The sequence below is a fragment of the Bubalus bubalis genome, chromosome 16, assembly GCF_019923935.1.
Source record: "Bubalus bubalis isolate 160015118507 breed Murrah chromosome 16, NDDB_SH_1, whole genome shotgun sequence".
Taxonomy (NCBI): Eukaryota; Metazoa; Chordata; class Mammalia; order Artiodactyla; family Bovidae; genus Bubalus; species Bubalus bubalis.
The window spans coordinates 21,736,578-21,758,379 of record NC_059172.1 but is presented as its reverse complement, the minus strand read 5'-3'; the positions used below and the strand labels follow the sequence as shown (position 1 = coordinate 21,758,379).

Sequence of the window (21,802 nt, the reverse complement as noted above, 5' to 3'; positions counted from 1 at the left end):
GAAGACGTGGGTTTGATCCCTGGGTTGGGAAGATCCCCCTGGAGGAGGAAATGGCAACCCACTCTAGTGTTCTTGCCTGGGAAATCCCATGGACAGAGGAGCCTGGCAGGCTACAGTCCGAGGGGTCGCAAAAGAGTTGGATACGACTGAGCAGCTAAACAACAATAACAAATCAAATGGGAAGAACCTGGAATCTCTGGTCTCAGCAGCTCATCTCTGGATGTCACCTGGATTCCTGGAGGTGAGAAATACGGGAAACCAACTTTTCTCAGCCTATTTGTCCCAGGAAATGAAATGTTGCCCCACTCAAATGGGATGCCATGATCCTCACAACCAGATGCAACCAACAAACAAAAGCAGCAAGACCGTACCCACCAAATGTGCCACTAGATTCTTCTAGCAGGTCCGTGAACGAGAAAAACAGCCGGGTCCGTTCTCATTGGCTCCATAAAACAAACACACCAGTGCAGTTCCACCTGGTGGAAACTATGCCACCTCACACTCTTTCCAGCATGGTCCACCCAGAACACTGAGTTCAACCCGTGGACATTCAGCTTAGCAATGACTCTCTCCAGGTAAGAAAAGCAAAGCCAGTTGAGGGGCTTGAACCATAGATTAATAGAGGCAGAAAAGTCATCTATCCTGACTTCCTCCAGCTCATCTTTACCAGCAGGACAATATGACTGGTGACTAGTTTTCAAGGCAGCCCACTCCACTTGTGTTCTTCCTGACCCAGGGACGGAACCTGGGTATCATGCGTTGCAGGCCGATTCTTTACTATCTGAGCCACCAGGGAAGTCTAACTGTTGGGAAAGGCCTTTCTAAACTGGGCAGAAATCTGCCTCTTCATTTGTGTCTCCTAGAGAACCAGAGTATCACTATTTTACAGCCATCTGTGTGTGTCTCCTCCACTGTACCATAAACACAGCCTTGAAAACAGAGAGCAAGCTGCTCCTTTCTGCACCTCTCAACTTTAACTCAAGTAAGGTGCACAGTCTAAAACAGTTCCTTAAGATGGACCGAATCTAACTCCTCTTCCACATGACAATCCTTCAGGCATCTGAAGACAGCTCTCCAGACTATAGACCTGGGGCTCTCTCAACTATAACAACACGAACTGGCATCTAATTTCCATGCCATCCAGAACATCCTCTTCATCATCCCCTTCATTTTGTTAAGTCCCTCTCAAAGAGTAGACTTAGGGTGGACCCTAGTGCCGGAGAACTGCATTTATATAAGGGACTGAGAAGGGAGGATCACAGAAGTCTTGAGAATCACCGAAGTGACAAACACCTAACACTGGAGAGCAATGCCTCACCCAAAGAAATTTCATTCCAAAATTGTTTAAGTCAATATGCTAGTCAATATGATGCATTATGCCAACCAGCTGCCAAGGCTCAATCCCTGGGTAGAGGGTCTGGGGCTTCCCCTCTCTACCCGGACAAAGCATTGCTGCTAACACACGTAAGAGCACATCCTCTCTTAGCACTCAGGTCACGGTGATCTTCTTAGTCAAATGAAATCTCCAACTCCCACCCTAGCATGTATCACAGTTAAGCCAGGTATTCCAACCTTGAACCTGAAGGCATGATTTTTGTCTTTTATTGCAATTCAGGACCACACATTTATCCTTCAAATTCCATTCTATTTCCTTTAGAGAGTCATCCTCAACTGTTGAAATCTTTTTGCTTTGGCTTCCAAAGCATTTGCTTTCCATCCCATTACACGTTATTTCAATATTCTAAAAGTACCTTTTCAGTGTTTTCATAAGAAGAAAGGCTCTTCCTTTTGCTGCATATATTTACAGTATGTAAAACTGGTCTCTGATATTCAGGAAGTGAAAAGATTCTAAAAGGCCTCTCCATGAGATGACCTGAGGGAAGCTATCATAAAGAATCTAGTCATTTAGATGGGGTTAAGTCCAAGAGCGCAAAAGTCATCAGCAGGAATCAATCTGAGAAAGGGCTCAGGAAGACAGCAGCTGCAGCTGCATCAATAGCCATTGTTAAGAACCAGCTGCTAATTTAGATAGTCAACTGAAACCAAGCTTTATCCCCAAAGAGATCAGCCAGTACAAGTTATAGTAAGTATGTTGTGGATGAACCAAACAGGAATGAGAGTAGGACTCCTGGAGGTCTGAAACCATTAAGCCTTTCAAGAAGGGCAAGGAGTTACCAGCCTAGAGAAGAGATTTCTGGGGCCAAAGATGCTCCTTTCAAGAAAGGAATCACAGAGCCCCAGAGGTGGGGTAAAAACTTGTCATGACCCAGAAACAAGGGTATTATTATTCATGGAGCCAATCGGTATCAGAAGGCAGGTTCTAGAGACAGCATGAATTGCACCAGTCCCACATCTCCCTTGGGGTCGAAATGCACACACAGTGATTCCTTGCAAACCAAATAATGAGAGGAAGGTAAAGGAGCCCTGGCACTACATACAGCATGGCACGTGACCCAAGCCTGAGAGAGGCTGGACTTTCTTAGGAAAAAAAAAAAAATGGTGCATAAAATGTTTTCATGCTTTGTTGCCTCGCGAAATACTCTTTGATAGATAAAATACTGGACTCGGCTGAATGGCAGAGAAAAAGGATTTGATGACTCTTTGGCAAAGATGAGCAGGGGAAGCACAGGGATGGACAGTGAGGTGTCACGAGAGCAGCCATGGGGCCAGCAGGTGAGAAGAGTCGGTGGGTCTGGTGCAGGCAGGGGACCATACAGGAGAGGAAGCTGAGGGTAATGCAACTGCCGCTTTTTTCCCACCCTGGAGCACTACACGAGAAACCACTCACCAGGCTGATAAATGTACTTAACACAGCTCCTTAGGTTTTGTTGTTCAACTAGGCACAAATCACTCACTTAAGTACTTAGCTTATAACTATCCACAAAGACATCAAAAAACAACTATCGTGTCTTTTTGCAATAAAGATCAACTACATTAGTGACCTTCCACGGAGACTAGTAATTGTAGAAACAGACTTGAGCATTGCCTTGTGCATGATTAACACATCTTTGTTCCTAAACCCTTGTTTTTTTCCCTATGTGCTTTCCAAAATCCAGCTTAATAGCTTTACCAACAACTCATGCTAATCTCACTGCTCTATGGTTTCCAGCATCTACTGGGGGGTTTTTTCTTCCTATTTAAAAACTAAGATATTTGCCTCACTTAAGCAAAAACTAAGGCAAAGTCTCAACTCTTCAGTCACCTCTCTCCATGAATTTCCATGATTATCAGCCAAGGGTCAATGATTTCGCTAAACTGTTCAGAATATGGATTTGGTTTTTTTCCCTTAAAGCAAAGCCACAAACTCAGGTACCTACAGGGGCCAAGCAAGTGAGAAAAATAAATGACGAAGGTCCTGGAAAGAAAGATGGCATCAAACTGACAGGGCCAGCCAGCCCAACCACCCTACCCCTGCCCAAAGGAGGCAGCAAGGAACCCGATCTACCAGCCAAGTACTATTGATAACATAACCCCAATGTTGCCAGATATTTCCATTCTCCAGAAAAGTCAGAAATCACAGGTTTTATGTGAGATCACTTGAGTTTTAAATTCTGGGAAATAACTGAAATTGTAAAGAATCACTGTCAGGTCAAACAAAATCTATCTCTGGCCTAAGGGCAATCAATTTGTAACCTCTGCTTTAAAGGTTGAGCAGTGAAGTTTAAACTGCAAGCTGGAAAACTCCCTCTGGATTCTGTTGCCTCCTCCTACCTGGCAACAGAATGGAGCTGGCGATGTGTCTGATTCTTTAAGTACTGAGTCATTAGACTCTTCCAAACCCTTGAAAGTTTGAAAGGATGCATACTTGAACAGCAGGAATGGTCAGTGCTGCCAGACCAAAATCCAGAAGTTATCATCTATAGGGGTCAGCAGTTTACCTCTAAACATCACTGGCCCATTTCAAAGCAGGCTTAAGCACTGACTTACAGACAGAAAACTGCAGTTGCCGGGCAGTAAGTTGAAGTATGGGGCTTCCCTGGTGGCTCAGACAATAAAGAATCTGCCTGCAATGCAGAAGACCCAGGTTCGATCCCTGAGTCAGGAAGATTCCCTGGAGAAAGGAATGGCAACCCACTCCAATATTCTTGCCTGGAGAATTCCACGGACAGAGGAGCCTGGCGGGCTACAGTCCTTAGGGTCGCAGATTTGGAACAACAGAGTTGACTAACACACATACACCCACATACACACAAGTTGAAGTGTATCTGTTTTCCACAGATGCTGTAACAAATTACCACAAATTTGGTGGCTTGAGAGGACACAAATTTGCTCTTACAATTCTGGAGACCAGAAGTCTAAAATAAGCTTCACTGAACTAAAGTTTATGTGTTGGCAGGGTTATTTTCTTCTGGAGACTTCAGGGAGAATCGCTTCCCTTGTCTTTTTGAGCTTCCAGAACTCACCCGCATTCCTTGGCCCCTCCTTCACATCTCTACATCACTCTGACCTCCTGCCGCCTTCACCACATCCCCAGTCACTCTTCTGTAGTCCAATCTCCCTCTGCCTCCCGTTTATGAGGACACTTATTACAGTGAGGGCCCACTCAGGTATTCAGGACAGTCTCCCCATCTCAAGATCCCTAACTTAGTCACGTAGGCAAAGTCCCTTTTTGCTACAGGAAGCAACATTCACAGCCTCCAAGGATGAAGACTTGGATATCCTTGGGAGTCATTATTCAGGCTACCATACCAAAGGAACTGGATTTGTTGGTTTCTTTCAGATATATTTGACAGAGCTAAATTAACCTAGATTCTTTAGATTAACCCAAAAGATCAGTCTCAAAGAACATGGGTTTTGCATCTGAATGCCTGTGTTCCAGCCCACGTCTATCATTTATTTACTCTGTGGTCATGGGTGAATCATCTAAACTCTGACTCAGATTCCTCCTCTGTAAAATGAAGCAATAACTAATTTTATACACTTGCTTGAAAACCAAAGAGCTAAGCTATATGAGGAGCAAAAGTAAAAAATCACTCAGTAACTTCATCCTAACAAAATGTTCAGGTCTACAGTTATATGCATGAGGTTACTAACAACCCCAGAACTTATTTCTCATATGCTTCTTTTAAGCCTGGTAATTGAGATCTGGACTTCCCTGGTGGCTCAGATAGTAAAGTGTCTACTTACAATGCGGAAGACCCGGGTTCAATCCCTGGGTCGGGAAGATCATCTGTGTGTGTGCTTAGTCACTCAGTCGTGTCCGACTCTTTGTGGCCCCATGGACTATAGCCCACCAGGCTCCTCTGTCCATGGGGATTCTCCAGGCAAGAATATTGGAGTGGGTTGTCATGCTCTCCTCCAGGGGATCTTCCCAATCCTGGGATTGAACCCAGGTCTTCCACATTGTAGGCAGATTCTTTACCATCTGAGCCACCAGGGAAGCCTGATTGAGATCTATAAAACATACTTTTTATCCTTAGCACAATGCTAGTAGTCACTAAGGGCATCACTTGAGGCAAATGACTTAGCCTTTCTGGCCTCAGCTTCGTGCACAATGAGAAAAACAGTACTCCCCATCAGACTGTTACAAATGAGATTAGGTAAGTAAAGGACTGCTTGCTGCATGGTATGCCCTCAACAAATGGCATTTAACAGTGCGATCCCCATTTTAAAGCAAAGAATACTGAGGTTTAAGGAAAGATCGAATTATGTGCCTAAAGTCAGATAGATGGCAAGCAGCAGACAAGGCGTCTGCATCCAGGTCAGTGTAGCTCGTCTTCCTTCAAAGCCAGCTGGACAATTCTGGTGGTGCAAGCCCAACCTGGGTTCACTTCTATCATCATGATACCTGAATAATCCCTAGCTCCTTTCTCCTGGAGTATGAATGAAATTATCCATGTCTAAAGGTTTGAAAAATGCAGTGGGAGTGGGCTAGGAGAATGGGGGCTGTGAGGGGCGAGTTGAAATATGTACTCTTAGCACACCTGAGCTTCTGCTTGGAGGCACAATATTTATTTGGTATAAGAAAGGGCAAAGTACGCTGAAGGAAACAGTCTGCTTGTGTGCAATAGAGCAGTTGATGGTGAACAAAATTTTTACAAGAAAATTTCCTTCTACCTAACTGGGAAAATAAACTAAGCAGAAGAAATTACCAGCAGAGCATACATCTCATGACTCCACTTTTGGCTGTGACACGGACTGTACCTTTTCCTAAACAGCTTTAAAATGCATTAAAATGTATCCTAAGAAAGTTTGCTTTTCCTAGACAGCTTTAAAATACATAATCATGTGACCTTAGAAAGTTTGTAAAAACAGGAACATGTCCCTCATATAACACAAGTTATGAGCCCTCTTCCTGCTAAAAACTTGTACACTGAGGTTCGACCCAGAAAAAACTTAATGGTTTAAGAGCAGCTTCTTTAGAAATGATTAATTTTGATATTTCACAGGCACAAGAAGATTAATAAAAAGGAATTGAGGTTTTACAGATGAGGAAAACCAGAGCTGCCCTGAAATCCCTTATCAACAGAAGAAGTTTTAAAAAAAAGAGAGAGCCTTTTGAGGGCAACTAGCATTTGATATGCATATTCAAAAAGGGGAAACCTCCACCTGTGATTTCTCTCTCCCACCTCTAATCTTTGGCCAGGTGAATAACCCCCCATTCTTCACCTCCTTCTTCTTGTCTCTGCAGAATTAATCAGATTTAAAGGGAAACACCTGGGAAAACCTCATACTCGGGTGTATCTAGAAAATGAAATTTACTCATCAACCCTTCTCGCTCCATCTTTGCTACTTAGGCTTATATATGAGATGCTGAGATACCTGATTTTTGTGTGTGTGTGTGTGTTGAAAATACACTGTGCAAAAAGAAAATATACTTTGTTGCAAGCCTTGAGAACCATCACACCTGTCTAGTGTGCCAGTTTTGAGGGAAAAGAGCAATGGAATCACCTTTTAAAAGTTCACTTCCTGAAAGTTTAAACATAAGAGATGAAACTGAACATACCACCATTCCTCAATTATTCTTGCCAAAAAAAGAGGAACCCAAATCTAATCAAGCCTCCAGATCTAACTACTTATTTATAGGAAAAACAGGGCATGGACATCCCAAGTTAAAAGACTTTAAGAGGAAGCAATCTGCCAAACCTGATTGTGAAATATTCTACTGACCAATTGACCTGCTATCTTCAACAAATCAGAGTATGAGAAAAGAGAGGAGGTGGGGGCGGGGAGGGCAGTTACAGCATAAAAGAGACAAGCTGCTGCTGCTGCTGCTGCTAAGTCACTTCAGTCGTGTCTGACTCTGTGCGACCCCATAGATGGCAGCCCACCAGGCTCCCCCGTCCCTGGGATTCTCCAGGCAAGAACACTGGAGTGGATTGCCATTTCCTTCTCCAATGCATGAGAGTGAAAAGTGAAAGTGAAGTTGCTCAGTCGTGCCCGACTCTTAGCGACCCCATGGACTGCAGCCCACCAGGCTCCTGCGCCCATGGGATTTTCCAGGCAAGAGTACTGGAGTGGGGTGCCATTGCCTTCTCCAAAAGAGACAAGAGAGAACAATTATTAACAAAAAAAAAAAACAACAAAACAATAACCCTATGCACAAATGCTCACCATACACATGGACCAGCCAGAGGCAGTCGGACTTGAACTGATGAGTCCTAGAGGCTTAGGGTCAAGAAGTCCCCTGGGAAGCCTCCGTGGTCACACCAGAATGCTTGGGTTTAAAGCTTTACTGAGTGAAAATATAATTTCCCTACAGCTAGAACAAGCATACTGAAAACAAAGACTGAAAGATGCAGTTTCTTTAACTAATCCAGTATAGAAAGCAGAATATAAAAATGAAACAATCAAGTTAAACTTGACTGAGTTTTAAAAAAAATAAGTAACTGATAATTTACAAGTATCAGATTTCCTCAGTAGTCTGCAAAAAACAATCAGCCATATTTTTACTTGAAAAATTTATTTTCTTGCTGCCTTCAGGTGTTTCATTTCAGTTCAGACCTCAAGAAAAAGACCTATTATTTTTTATGTGTAATTAAAATATTTGTATATCATTTTCCATTAAAAATTATACTATACTAATAATTCTTACTATTATGCTTTTTAATGAACATTTTTTCATGAGCATTAGAAAGAAGGCTCCCCATTCCGACTCCATCCTTATTTTCTATCCAGGTCTTGTACATCCCTGCAGCATCCAGCTCCACATCGTATCTGGAGGGGAAGAGGACTCACTCCGCTTTCACTAACTCTGACTTTTCAAATCCCTCGAGTGTCCTTTCATCTTTTTGCCCACCTTCCTCTGGAAAAATAGACCTCTTCTCCATTCAGGGAGCCACCCTTCTCGAATCCACCCTCAGGTTCCAGGAGTGAGTACATGCCTAGGACTTGGCCAATCAGATCACCGTATTCTCTAGCTACACGACCCAATCCTGGCCAATCAGAGCCTTCCCTGGGTCCTTTGGTGGAGAAGGACCAAAAGGGAGGCAGTCTTATGAAACTGTAGGTGCCAAAAACAGCTATTTTTGTCACAACAAAGAGAGCCTGTCTGAGAAGAGAGCCAACACAAAGGAGAGCAGAGGCAAAGGACAATAAAAGTGTTCTAAAGACACTGTCTCAGCTCCCGAATCCATACGCGGGGATTTAAAACACAGTAAGCCGCTAAATTTAAATTCCCTCTTTGACCTAGGCCAGTTACAACTGAAGTTGTGCCACTTGCTATAGAAAAAGCCCTGCTAATACATAATATAAGTTATCTAAAAGTAATCGGATTTATTTTTCAACAAACATACCAAAACACGATACCTATAAGTGAGTACTGAGAAAGGTCCTTCAAAGTATTACCTTCTGGAGAATGACCACTTGTTCCAACCATGTTAGCTATTACTACTGAAACTTGTTTGGATTCCTGTTTCAAGAGCTTCATTACAGTCACAGTTCATGTTTTCATTTTCATTCAGTCTAGTCGCTGGCCACTATTTAATAGGGAATATAGGCTGAGTGGTTAATAGCCTGATAACAACGTTTGTATAAATCAGCCATTATGAACCATCAAGCTTTCCTCACCATTTAAAATGGTATACAAACCTCCTCCAACTGCCTTTTCTCTCTTACTTTACACTCAGAACAGAGCTAAAAGCAATTTAAAATCTAGTTTCCCACAGCAGTTTGGGGAGAATACAGCTCCCTTTCAAAAGAAATACCACTCTACTTACTGAGTGCTACTGCTGGGAAGAATATTTTTAGGCATGCTTCCTACTTCAACACATACAAACATAGGAACTCATGTTCTCACAGACGACCTCACCAGACCGTACAAGAAAGAGCTGGATCTCCCCTTACATGTGTCTGGTATTGACGTGCTAGTTCATCAGAGTCCCAATTTCATCTAACTCACTGGGTTCTATATTCTCAATGCTTTGTCTCTATGGCCAGAGACTGCTCCTAGCTTCGCCCTAAGAACAGGCATCCCAAATTCACATGATAGACAAATTCTATGTGGGGAAAATTAGCAGGATCTTTTTCAGCCTGAGTTCTCAAAGGCTCCCACCCAGCTTGCTCATACACTCTTAAATCCTTAAATCTGAACATTTTTATTCAAGTACTCTCAATTACCTAAAAAAAAAATCCTCTCTAAAACCCCAGAATCAAGCTCAGGGGTCTTAAGACTAAGCCCTTTCCTGCTTCTCCAGTAGAAATGGAGATTGGTACATGTGAAGGCCAGTGCACATAATTATCTCTTTCAAAGGCACCACATTACAGCTGACATTAGGGCTTCCCTGGTAGCTCAGATGGTAAAGAATCCGCCTGCAATGCAGGAGACCCTGGTCTGATTCCTGGATGAGTAAAATTCACCTGGAGAAGGGATAGGCTACCCACTCCATTATTCTTGAGCTTCCCTGGTGGCTCAGCTGGTAAAGAATCCACCTGCAATGTGGGAGACTTGGCTTTGATCCCTGAGTTGGGAAGATCCCCTGGAGAAGGGAAAGGCTACCCACTCTAGTATTCTGGCCTGGAGAATTCCATGGACTGTATAGTCCATGGGGTCACAAAGAGCTGGACACGACTGAGCAACTTTCACTTTTTCAGCTGACATTAGTAACATAAAGTATTTCAAGGTGAAGAAACAGAAGAAAAACCTTGTAATACGTTAAAAGGAATCACACTCGTTCTCAAACAAATGTTTGAAGCCAGAAGCATTAAGATCATGAATCTTTTCAAGATAAAAACATCTTGAAAAGGAGGAAATTCAAAATAGGGACATCTGACATACATAGAATGAGACAAGAATTGATAAAGGTAATAAGGATGGATTATTCAAAGCAGTTTGGGGATAGGACTAGTTAGAAATAAATTTAGAAATAAATTAAGGTGGAATCCAGTTGTCAAGTAAGTTTAGAATAAATTAAATGTTAAGAAGTCAATCAAAAAAATATACCAAAAGATAGAAAGTAAATTTAAAAAAAAACAAACTTGGAATTGGAAAAATCTTCCTAGGCATAATACAAAAGCCAAAAGTTGAAACTATGAAACATGAGCTGATCATTTTTACTATGACAATAAAAATTTTAACAGAAAAACATTAATAATGTTAAAATGTAATACAAAACAGAGGAAACATTTGCCGTATATATGACAAGCAAAGGGTTAATATCCTTAGAAACAAAGAGCTCTTGGTAACCAATATTACACTAGATGAACTATCTCAGCTCCTAGGTGCCCATGAAGCCTCTTCTCTTTCAAGGACCCTGTTCTAGCAATTCTATCCCCTCCCATCATTAATTTCACTCTTCCTGATCATGTCTCAATAGCAAACAGGCAAGTGCTTCCATCTAAATATAAATGAAACAATTTTTAAAAACCCAATTTTTCCTGACCCTTTCTCCCTACTGAGCCAGAACCCCACTTCTTTGCTTCCTTTTGCTGCAAAACTCCAGGGAAGTGTGTTGTTTTAATACAATGTCTCCAGCACGTCTCCTCTTAGTGCTAGCGCACGCATGCTCAGTCTTGTTCACCTCTTTGCGACCCCATGGGCAGTAGTTCACCAGGCTCCTCTGTCCATGGAATTTCCCAGGCAAGATTACTGGAGAACGTTGCCATTTCCTTCTCCAGGGGATCTTCTCAACCCAGGGATCAAACTCACATCTCCAGCATTGCAGGGGATTCTTCACCTGCTGAGCCATCAGGGATCTCTTAAACTCATCTCTATCAGGCTTCTGCCCTTTCCCTCTAATCTTTTTAGAGGCAACTACAGTTAATAGTTCAGTAAATGTTTCCAGAATTTTTTTCTCTGCAGATACAAATATACCCCAATATGTTTAAAAACTAGTTATCTCTGTGTGGTGAGGTAACACACGACTTTTCTTTTTTCCTTTATAATGTTTTGGTACTGTCTGAATTTTTTCATTATATAATAAGCCTGTGTTACTTTTATAATAAAGGGGGGAAAAGCTGTTTTCATTTTGATAAAGTTACTATCTTAGCCTTAAGAACACTACATCTGTAGCTTTGCTTTTAAAGTGAAGAGTTAGAAATAAAACTAGAATAAATGAACGTGTTCACTTTCAATAGGAAAAAACCCTACTTAGGCAGCAGCCCCTCATTCCAGAGGTGTATTTATTTGGATGACATTTCATTAGTGCAGCTTCTATACTGATGTTTTTCTAGTTAGAGATTATAATGGGGGGTGCGGGTTGATGACAGGGAGAATAATAAATGGTAAAGCAGAGGGTCTCAAAAAGGCCCATGATGGAACCATAGACATGAGAGGTCCAAAAGACTCCTTGAGGTCATGAAAGAGATCCTCCATTCACCTTATATACCTTGTGCAACTCCAACACACACCTTTATCAACAGACTGGGACCCTCATTAACCCCTTCCTGCACCGAGTCCACCATGCTCCTCATTCCCAGCTGGACCCCCTTCATCACCACCTTCCTTTTGTATGATTCCCACTCAGTTTCTTTCTTCTCCTGACCTGAACAGATCTGTTATTTATCCTTCTGTTTACAAGATAAAACTCATTCCCTGCTTTAAAACAGAATAGTTAGAAACACAGTATGGAGGCGCTAAATCTATAAAGCCCAAAATACTCTTTAAAGCGAAGTATTTTTAAGAGGTTGAGAATATTTTCAAAAGCACTCTCATGAAGGTCAAAACACAGAACTCTGCAATGGACTACAGAACTAGCTTTGCTGAATCAGATCTAAGTCGAAGCCAATCATTTGTTATAAAAAAGAAAAGGACACAAATGGGAAAAGGTCTGAAGGGTATGCGACATGATATTAACAGTAGTTTCATCGGGGCTGCTGCAGGAAGTGTTAATCTCCTTTCCTATAAAATTGGATTTTCTGTTCTATAAATTTATACATGAATTGAATATATTCCCCAAGAGAAAAGGGGGAAAAGATGAAAAGCTAGAGGAGGGAAAGAAGCAGCAGGGAAGTGAAGTGAAGACAAAGAAACCACTGCACCAGTCACGCTGAAAGGAACAGGAGAGACGGGACTAAATCAGTCCTCATCTCTATCCTGCAAACCCAAGAGAGTCCCCTGCTTTGTTCTGGGAAGTCCGGCTAATGGACTCTAGCCAAGTCCAGCACAGTTGAAATGCATAAGTGTAACCATATAAAAGAAGAAATTAACAGCTTTATCCTGGGAGTGGAGGTGGAGGAGTGCCCTCAGGAATGCTGATATTCCCAGAGCTGCTTCTCTCCACCTTTGTGTTTGCATCACAAGCTCCAGGAGCCCCTGAAAAGCAAGCTATCCATTTTTGAGAAGTAAATCTCTTGGACGGATACCTTCTGTTCACGGGCTGGAGAGGGAAGGTGCTGGGCTGTGTGTTGGAACTTCCAGCCAGAGGAGACAGCTATCTCTTCTGGCACAGGTTCTCAGGGATGAGACCATGTCTAGTGGGGATTTTCTCCAGATTCGACAGCCTTGGCCCTACCCAAACACGCAGCTTTGTTTTCACCATACATCACTCATCCTGAGATCTTTCGTTTTTCCTTTCAAGCATCCACAGGTCAAATACTGTGTGTTCCCAACAGTCTGAACTTCTTGGACCGGCCAAGGGGACATTCATTTTGCTCAGCACTCCTTTCACATTTCTATTGTCTTCAATTTCCCACTCCCCCTACCCAAGTCCCCAGAGAATAACTTCTTCCTTGTTTTAACAACTTGGACCACGGTCAAGGTTGATGTGTTTCTCCATTTTGCAGGATATTTTCTTCAGAAGAGACAAAACAGAGGCTGACAGAGGAGCTGGGCTTGGGAGCAGCGTTAGGAAATCAGCAGGCATTAGGAACGCACAAAAAATGCTTCGAAAGAAATACAAAGCAGACAACATTGCAAGGTGCCACACACAGAATTGTTCAGAAAAGCGGACTAGCGCTGAGAAAGATTTCCCTGCAATTTTTTCTCCCAATGACCCACTTAGAAATTTTTTTCTCATTATTTGTAGGTAAGGAAAGCAGTCAGAGTGAGCAGAGTAGCTTCATAAGGTATCTTCTCTTTGACTTAAACAAAAACACAACATTCTCCCACTTGACGTCATGAAAGCAGCTCTGATCCTTATGGGCATGCGGAGATTAAAGTGAGTAAAGGGAGAAGGAGAGAGAGGAGTAAATCAGTGGCAAGATTCTTTCCTGCCCCTTTTGTGGGTGCTTAGTCGTTCAGTCGTGTCCGATTCTTTGCAACCTCATCAACTGTAGCCTGCCAGGCTCCTCTGTCCATAGGATTTTTCAGGCAAGAATACTGGAGTGGTTGCTATTTCCTCCTCCAGGGGAATATTCCCAACCCAGGGCTCCAACTCACATCTCCTGTGTCTCCCACACTGCAGGCAGATTTTTTACTGGCTGAGCGATCGGGGAAGCCCCTCCTCGCCCATGTTTCATGTTTTCTTCGTATCTTGCCCTCGCTATCCCTAAAACTCTATCCCCACCCAGTATAACACTGCTTCCCAACATCTGATGACAGATGTCTCTGTGGACTTGCTTAGGACACAAGGAAACAAGCTTATTCTTTTTAAAAAAAGTATGATTTTCAAAGAAAGAAGATGTGAACAAATATTTAGTGGGTATTAGTCTCAGGTACACAATCTTTTAATAAAAATGTGATAATGCTTCTTTTTTATGAGCGATTTAGAAATTACATCCTTTTTTTCCCCCAAAACATGACTCAGACATCCAGTTTCCCTGTTACACATCTACACTGTCACCATGACTTTTCACACCACTGATTTCAGATAGTGTCCAGACACTAGTTATGGATTAATGCAAAAATACAGTTAGTTCTCTTTGTCTTTCTTTGCAGAGTATCTTTTCCCAAATTTTCCATGAACAGCCTTTTCATATCCCGTGACAAAGGGAAACAAATTTGGTACAGAGAATAAAGACACCTACTCAGATGATGTACCCCCTGGGGAAAACCACTTTCTACTGGGATATTAATTTCAATTGTATCCAGTTCTCAGCTGTTCATGGGCTTGAAGGAAAGAGCTAAGGAGTTGCTATTTTCAGAGCTAAAAGAGAGGCAAATTGTGGGTCATGATACATTAGTGAGTTGTAAAATCACAACCAGCATTTTTTAAGATGATATGCAATGAAGTAGAAAACATCAATAAGTAAAGCATGTAGTATTGTTTTGTGAAAATGTGTGTGTGTGTGTGTTGTGTACATTCAGTGTCAGTGTAAAGGTACTTTAAACTGGGGTCACAGTCTAAAAAGTTTAAGAAACTCTAAGCTAGAGCCCAGATCCTGCAGTCAGACAGAAGTGGGTTCCAACTTGGCTCTGACCCTTACTCGCTAAGTGAACTTGGTTAGGTAGCGTAACCTCTCAAGCCCTCATCTGAAAGATGTGTGTGACTACAGGATTGTCGTGAAAACAAAAGAGAAGTACATAAAGCCCTTCACATCTGGCCCAATAAGGTTCACACCCATCTTTAGATAAATATTCAATTCCCACACAGAAGCAAACATTTAGCTGACTTACAGTACGTGCCAAAGAGATCAAAAACCCAATGTGAGAGAAGATAAACTAGACAATTGTAACTTTTTGTTCTCCAAAGAGTTACAGTACTCTTATAAGACTATCTGTTGGAGTCACTTGATTTCAAGAATCCTTTTCCAAAATGTAAACACCAGATCAATGAAAACTCTTCTCGTTTTTGTTTCTTATACAGGATTGAACAAAACAAATTTATTCTCACTTTGCACTTCATCCTTATAGCTTCTGACTCCCTAGCAAGTGACTAATACCATGTGCCTGAAGATTTCAAAAGATACCAAGATTTTCTCACCAATGGAAAGACGCAGATTAAAATATATGCCAAGATTCCTTATACATAATTCTTGTCATTAAGTAAACAAACCAAACCTATATTCCATCATGAAGAAATTTTAAAAACTGAAACATACTCCACACTTCATAATCATGTTCTATCTATTCTTGGCATGTAGTTTGGGGAGAGTTACTGAATTCTGAGAGGAGGAGAAGAAAAGTAAGGGATTCAGAAAGAAAGGCTGGGACCAGGAAAGATAACATAAGTTGCAAGTAGGTGGAAAGATACAATGCTGAAATTGTCATCAACCCTTGGATGGAAGTGAGGAGAGAAAAATTCCCAATCAACAGCAGGCTTTTATACTTCGGGTCTAGAGAAAGGAAGTGGAGATTTGGTTAAAATAGTTGAAAAATTGGGGTGTGGAAAGAAGGCTTTAATAGTTTTAGAAGATGAAAAACAACTTTGCTGATCACCAAAGGATGATCCAAAAAACAGCACAGAACCAACAAAAGAAAGAAGGGCCAGAAGAGGGAGGCTGGTTCTGGTGTTTAAGCAGAGAAAACAAAATCAAAAGAAATAGTTACAAAAATGTCCCAGGGTGCAGGCTGTAAGGCTCTGGAAAACACAGATGTTTAGGAATTCTAAAAAGTCTTTGCAGAAAAGTCTAACCATAGATTTGGGGTAAAAATTAAGTTCTCCCTGAGAGATTTAAAGGTAAATAGAGAAAAGGCAAGTTAAGTATGGCTGAAAGATGTGACCGATGTAACAAGAATATGTGTAATACCACAAATTAAATATTTTTTTTTGAAACATTTGCCAGGAAATGAGCAGGGTTCCTAAGGCATCATTTCTTAAGTTGTTTTCCAGGGGTATGCTGATGAGAAATGTCACCACCTCCATTTTTACCCACATACATATCTACAGTAAATAAGAGGCAGAGAGAGAGAGAGGGAAAAAAAAAAATGATCACTTCTTCCCATCCCTGTGCACCAGCGGCTGCCCTGATTTCCCGTCGTCAGTCCTAACTCCTACATCGCCCCAGCTGCCAGTCAACAAGGCCTACATGGTTTGCTTTGCCAGCATTGCATTGTCCACTCACTTGCTCTGCCCTTCTGTCCATTTCACTGAGCTGGAGCTCCCAGCAGCAACTCTAGAAAAGAAGAAGAGGTGGGAATGGGGACTGGAGCATGCATGGCTCTAGCAAGCCCAGATCCCACAATCCAATGAGAAGCCACTAAATACACAGAGACGAGGTGCCAGCTGTCTAGTCAAGAGTGCTGAACTGTGTCCTTGATCCCACTTGGGCTGATGGTGGGGGTGGGGAGTAGAAGGCCCCACAGGGAGACTGGAAAGAGCCTTTGCTTTGGAATCAGAAGTGGACTTGGAATCTCAGCTCTATCGCACACATGGTATGATGTGAGCTTGGGAAATTACTTAAATCTCTGAGCTTGACGAACTTCTTTGAAAAACAGGATAACAGTGCCCAGGAGGCATCATAATGCCATTGGGAAGATAGGATGAGGGGACCCAGATGAGTACCTGTTAGACCACAGGGGCTTCGTGACTGTCGTATCCGACGGCCTATCCACTCAGATTCAAAACTGAAAGTGACTTCTTTTACTGTTAAGTCCCACCTTGCTTTTTTCATTTCCAGGTGCAAAGCATTGCCCCTACCTATGTTTGACTGCTGTGTTCTCTGTATTCTGGTTGTGTATCAAATGTGATAAAAGCCTCCTGAGGCAACAAGGTGTGACCACATCTGACTTTGGATGGTCCAAATCACCTTCAGATACAAGTTTAGATCTTGGACTTTGTAAACTCAAAGCATTTCTCGGGAAGATGATGTAATGATTAACCTCAGTGGTATCACAAGCAAAACATAAATATTAAACAAGGTTGAATGGACACAACTTTGAGGAACTCTAAAACATTCAATAAGGAAAGGCCATATGGAGTTTTCCCAGTATTCTCAACCCACTCATTCTAAGCAAAAACATCCCCTAACTATATTCCTAAAAATTTAATACTGAACAAAACTGACCAACTGGGAGAAGGAGGCAAGCATCCTAATTCTGTAGAGAGCCACGCCTATTCTACAATTGTGCTGTCTTCCCATGGAATAAGGACCTTGAAAATGGTTCAAACAGGTGTAAGTTACTGTTGAAGGGAAACAGAGTAGAGAACTTACCCCTTCAATGTGGCTCCTAAGTTCATCTGATTCCAGGTCATGCATTCAAGTTGGGAGGTCATCTGGTATAAATTGTCACTGTCAGAAAAACGTCCAGAGTTAGAAATTCATAGTATACAACATATATATATGTGCAATTTTTTTTCCCAAAAAGCAATAGACTTTTAACTTTTCTTTACAGTGAAAGCCTCCACATTTTCCAGAATGGACAGAATACATGAGTCTAAAATGATTTTCATTTCATCCCACTGATCTCCATGTCATTCACTTCACACACAGCAAGAAAGGATGTGAGAACAATTTGGAAGCCTTTAAAAAACCCTAGTAGAGCAAACACTGAAGTTTCTAAAGAGGTATTAAACCTCTGAAGGGAAGAGGCTAAAGGGAGTGAAACTTTGAAAGGCAACACAGGCTGGATAGCTCAACATTAAAGTTAAAAGCCTGGAGCTGAAAGTAGAAAGACAGCAGATTAATTATTCGTGAAAAGGCCATTAACTTGTTTTAATCAAAAGGATAAGTATCATGTGGATTATGAGGGCCTGAAAAGTCAAAGAGTGATGGGTGATGGATGGTCTAATACTCAAGGATGTGACAAGCAGAAGGAAGAGGATGATAAACTCTAGATACAACTCAAGGAATCATTCTCTATCAATTTTATGGTCATGGTATAAGTCAAAGGGAGTTTTTTTTTCCAAAGGCCCCAACCCAGACCTTTATTATATAAGGGGAAACAATGGCTGATCATTTACATTAAGATCCCAAAGGAAAACTGTATCACCATATAAACCAACCAAAAATTATTCTCTTCTTTTTCCATACAACTTTTAAAACCATGTTTATTGCATATGTCTTAAAACACTTCTCTAAATGCATTATAGAAGAGCTGTCACATTTATTTCCTAAAATAACACTCTTCTCAAAAGTATCCGGCATGGTATATCTCAACATCTTTATTACATGCTTTTATTTTTACTAATTCATTAATTTCATATTTATCTCCTTCCTAGAAAACTAACATACCAACTGATCACCAGAAATCTCCTACATAGCCAAGTTCTATTAGGGATACATTTAGTCCTGAAGTAAAATGGTTAATTATGAAATTTGAGGCCCAAGAGATGAATGGTTTTGTCTGGGAACCTTTGGTCTAAACACATTACAGACCATTTCCATTCCACCTTCATTGGCAGAAGGGAAAGAAGGTAAGAAGCTTTCAGTATCTAATGTGTGTGATACCAGATCGCAAATTCTGGACAATCTCCACCTTGTCACCGCATTCCTTTGAGCTGCTTCATCCATCGGGCAGAGGCAACGCCAAAGTTTAATTAAGAGAAGGTTTTGTCAGGCCAGCCAAACAGGGAACCTGTGGAGGGGTGAGGGAAGTAACAGCATGTATCCCTTGGAATAAATGAACCCTGTGCTCTCTCTCAACATCGCTTGATAAATCACAGTAGAGTCCATCTGCCTCTCATAGAATGACTCTGAAAATTATTTGGAACTCCTTAGTGGCGGGCACAGAGAATAAGGAGGAAGTCAGATTCCAGGAGGGAATTTTACATATGAAATGTGAAGTGACTTCAAACTCCAAGTATGTGCAGTTTCATTAGTCAGTGCCTATCTGGACCCCATCATTCATTCCCGTGTCCAACTGGCTATTATGCTACTACAATATACTACATATCAATGAAAAAAAAAAAAGATTAGTTTCTCCAGCAGCTTCTCTGTTCGCAGCAGCGGCCGGTGCTGGTCTGTGCCACTACATTTCGCAATTCCACGAATTCTTGCTGTAAGGCCAGTGTAATTAATTCCTGAAGGACCCCAATTTTTATTAGAAGTGCCAGCCTGCTGCATTTAACACAGGAGAGTTTCTTGAACTTTCTTTGGGCTGACAGTTCATTAATAAGCGGCCTCCTCCACAATCTCTACTGGTTTTTGTTCTCCTGTGCCTTTTCATCAAGCAATCCATTTATTAATCTTGCCATTAATCTCAGCCAACAGGCATTGTATTCCCCAGGCAGCTCTCTGTTTTTGTCACTGATTTTTTCAAAATTGTTCACCAACTAAAATCACTCAGCCCCAGATGACAATTTTCCTAGGTCCTACTGGGATTGGGATCTTTCTGAAATTATTTCATCCTTGCATAAGACTAACAACACTGTAATTTTCAAGAGGTCTGAGAAGCAAGATGGGTGACAGGAGTTTAAACATATGGGTCAATGAGTCCCAAATATCTAACTTTATGATTCTGGAATTTTTTTCACAGACTTAAAAAATAAGTCCAACAGATTCCTAAAGAGAAAATAAGTTTTTAAGTACATTTTATTGGCCCCCAGAAAGCAAACCTTCTTAAATATAGAATCTATGCCTTATATATGTATCTTCCTAGTGGGGGCTTGAAAATCCTCTCTACTGCACTGCTTAATAGGTAGCCACTAGTGAGACATGGCTGTTTAGAACCTGAAATATGGAGAGTGCCACATGCTGAAATAAGAGTTGGGCTTTTGGGGTTAAATAGAATATTTTTTAAATTTTCTGTTTTTAAATGTGGCTACTGGTAAACTTCAAATTAAGTAGATGACTTGCATTATGTTTCTACTGAACAGGGTTCCTCTGTAAGTTTTAGGACCTTGAGCAAATCAGTTCAAGTCTCTGCGCCTCAGTTTTCTCATCTGTTAAATGGGAATTTTAATCTCAATCAGTCTAACTTTACAGGGATGTTGTGAAGCTCTGACAATAACTCTTTCAAGACTACACAGATAACATATTTCACTTTTTCTAATCCATCAGATTTTGTACAGTCCACTCACACATCACCAATATTCATCACAACTCTGTGAGGCAGGCATAATTATGACTGCCTTATGGTCGTCATTTATCAGAGGAGGACAGAGGCTCAGAGACTTGCCTAGTGCTGACCTGCCCGATGCCCCCACCTCCACCCTGCCCTGCCCCTTTAATGGCTTCTTGGCATTATTTGAGTTCTGAGCCTTGTTCTCTCACTGCTATTTAAACAACAGTAGAAACAATATAATAGTGCAGACAGGAGTCTGGAGGTGAAAGAGGATAGTGTGCCAAGGTCCCAGGAGGACCCCCACTGCTGGATTTCAGTAGTCCTGACAGTTCAGCCTGCAAATCCTCTTAAGAGGAGAGAAGGTGGAAAGGGCCCAAGGAGAAGGGCTTTCAGAAAATTCCCAAGCAAAAACCAAAAAAAACCCAAATAGATTTCCTGAGGCTGGCCATAGAATCAGAGCACAACTTTAACCACATCCTGCCTTCTGCTGGCTGGGGCTCCTCAGTGGCTCCGTCAGTCAGCTTGGTTGGCACCATCTTCCAACTGGAAGTCAATGACAGTAATGACAATAGCTGCTGCTGGGAGAGGACAAAATGTGAATCTGAGCTAAAAATACCAGGCCCAAGCTCTGATCTCTTCAGGCGATCGGTCAACACCCAGCTCTCATCATGAAAACCCACAGAAAGAGGCAGCACCAGTTAAGGAATATATGACCCCTGGCAAACAAAGCATCTAATTACTAAATAACCACTGGAGGTGTGGACCACCTCATTCCCAGAGGAGATCAGATAAGCAGGTGGTTTGGCTCACAGCGACCACAGTGGTCACGTAGGCATTTCAGCTCCCCATCTAACTCTGTCTGCTCGGAAAGGAACCCTGAAATTGCCGGCTGCCAAAATACATTCCAAAATATATGGTCATGGTGTCTTTTATATTTTCTTTCAAGTAGATCTTGAAATTAAAAAAAAAAAAAAGTTACTTGTTTCCTATGTGAGAAATGTTTGAAGTTGGAAGCAAGGGAGAGAGGAAAGAAACTTCTATAACTGGGATTAATGCAAGTTGGAGTAAAATAAAAGGAAGTCAGTCCTAGCAAAAAGGGGAACTTAAAAGGAAATCAGTAGTAGATCATATAGAGTTTGTTTTGGCCTGGACTGCAGGATTACTGAGTTCTCGACCTCTGCACAAAAAGAAAGGAAGAGAAAAGCTCTCTGCTATTATCTGGACCAGAACTCCCTCACTCTTCAAATGCATGTGTAATTCAAGTACATTTTCATCTTTAAGTGTGTTTAAGTATATTCAGAAGAATGAGGTAGAAACATTCTTTTTGCCACTGGAATAGGGCTGCTGAAGACTGATTATGACCGGAGTTGCCTCTGCCAGACGGCGGTTGTTGTTTAGTCACTGAGTCGTGTCTGACTCTTTGTGACCCCTCGGGCTGCAGCCCACCAGACTCCTCTGTCCATGGGATTTCCCAGGCAAGAGTACTGGAGTGGGTTGTCATTTACTTTTCCAGGGGATCTTCCTGATCCAGGGATCAAACTCACGTCTCCTGCACTGCAGGCAGGTTCTTTACCACTGAGCCACCAAGGAAGCCCCCTGCCA

General features: G+C 41.7%; 1 protein-coding gene across 2 annotated transcripts in view; it reads right to left on the bottom strand.

Moving 5' to 3' along the window:
- WT1 (WT1 transcription factor) overlaps positions 1 to 21,802 on the bottom strand; it is a 50,793-nt gene that overhangs the window by 16,597 nt on the left and 12,394 nt on the right. The window contains exons 4-5 of one of the 2 annotated variants that reach the window (XM_044929310.1): positions 17,410 to 17,487; positions 16,321 to 16,371 (exon numbers count right to left, since the gene is read on the bottom strand). In XM_044929310.1, the coding sequence (XP_044785245.1) occupies positions 16,321 to 16,371; positions 17,410 to 17,487 (129 nt within the window). The remainder of the gene's footprint in view (positions 1 to 16,320; positions 16,372 to 17,409; positions 17,488 to 21,802) is intronic. The other variant, XM_025266276.2, reaches the window with a different exon arrangement.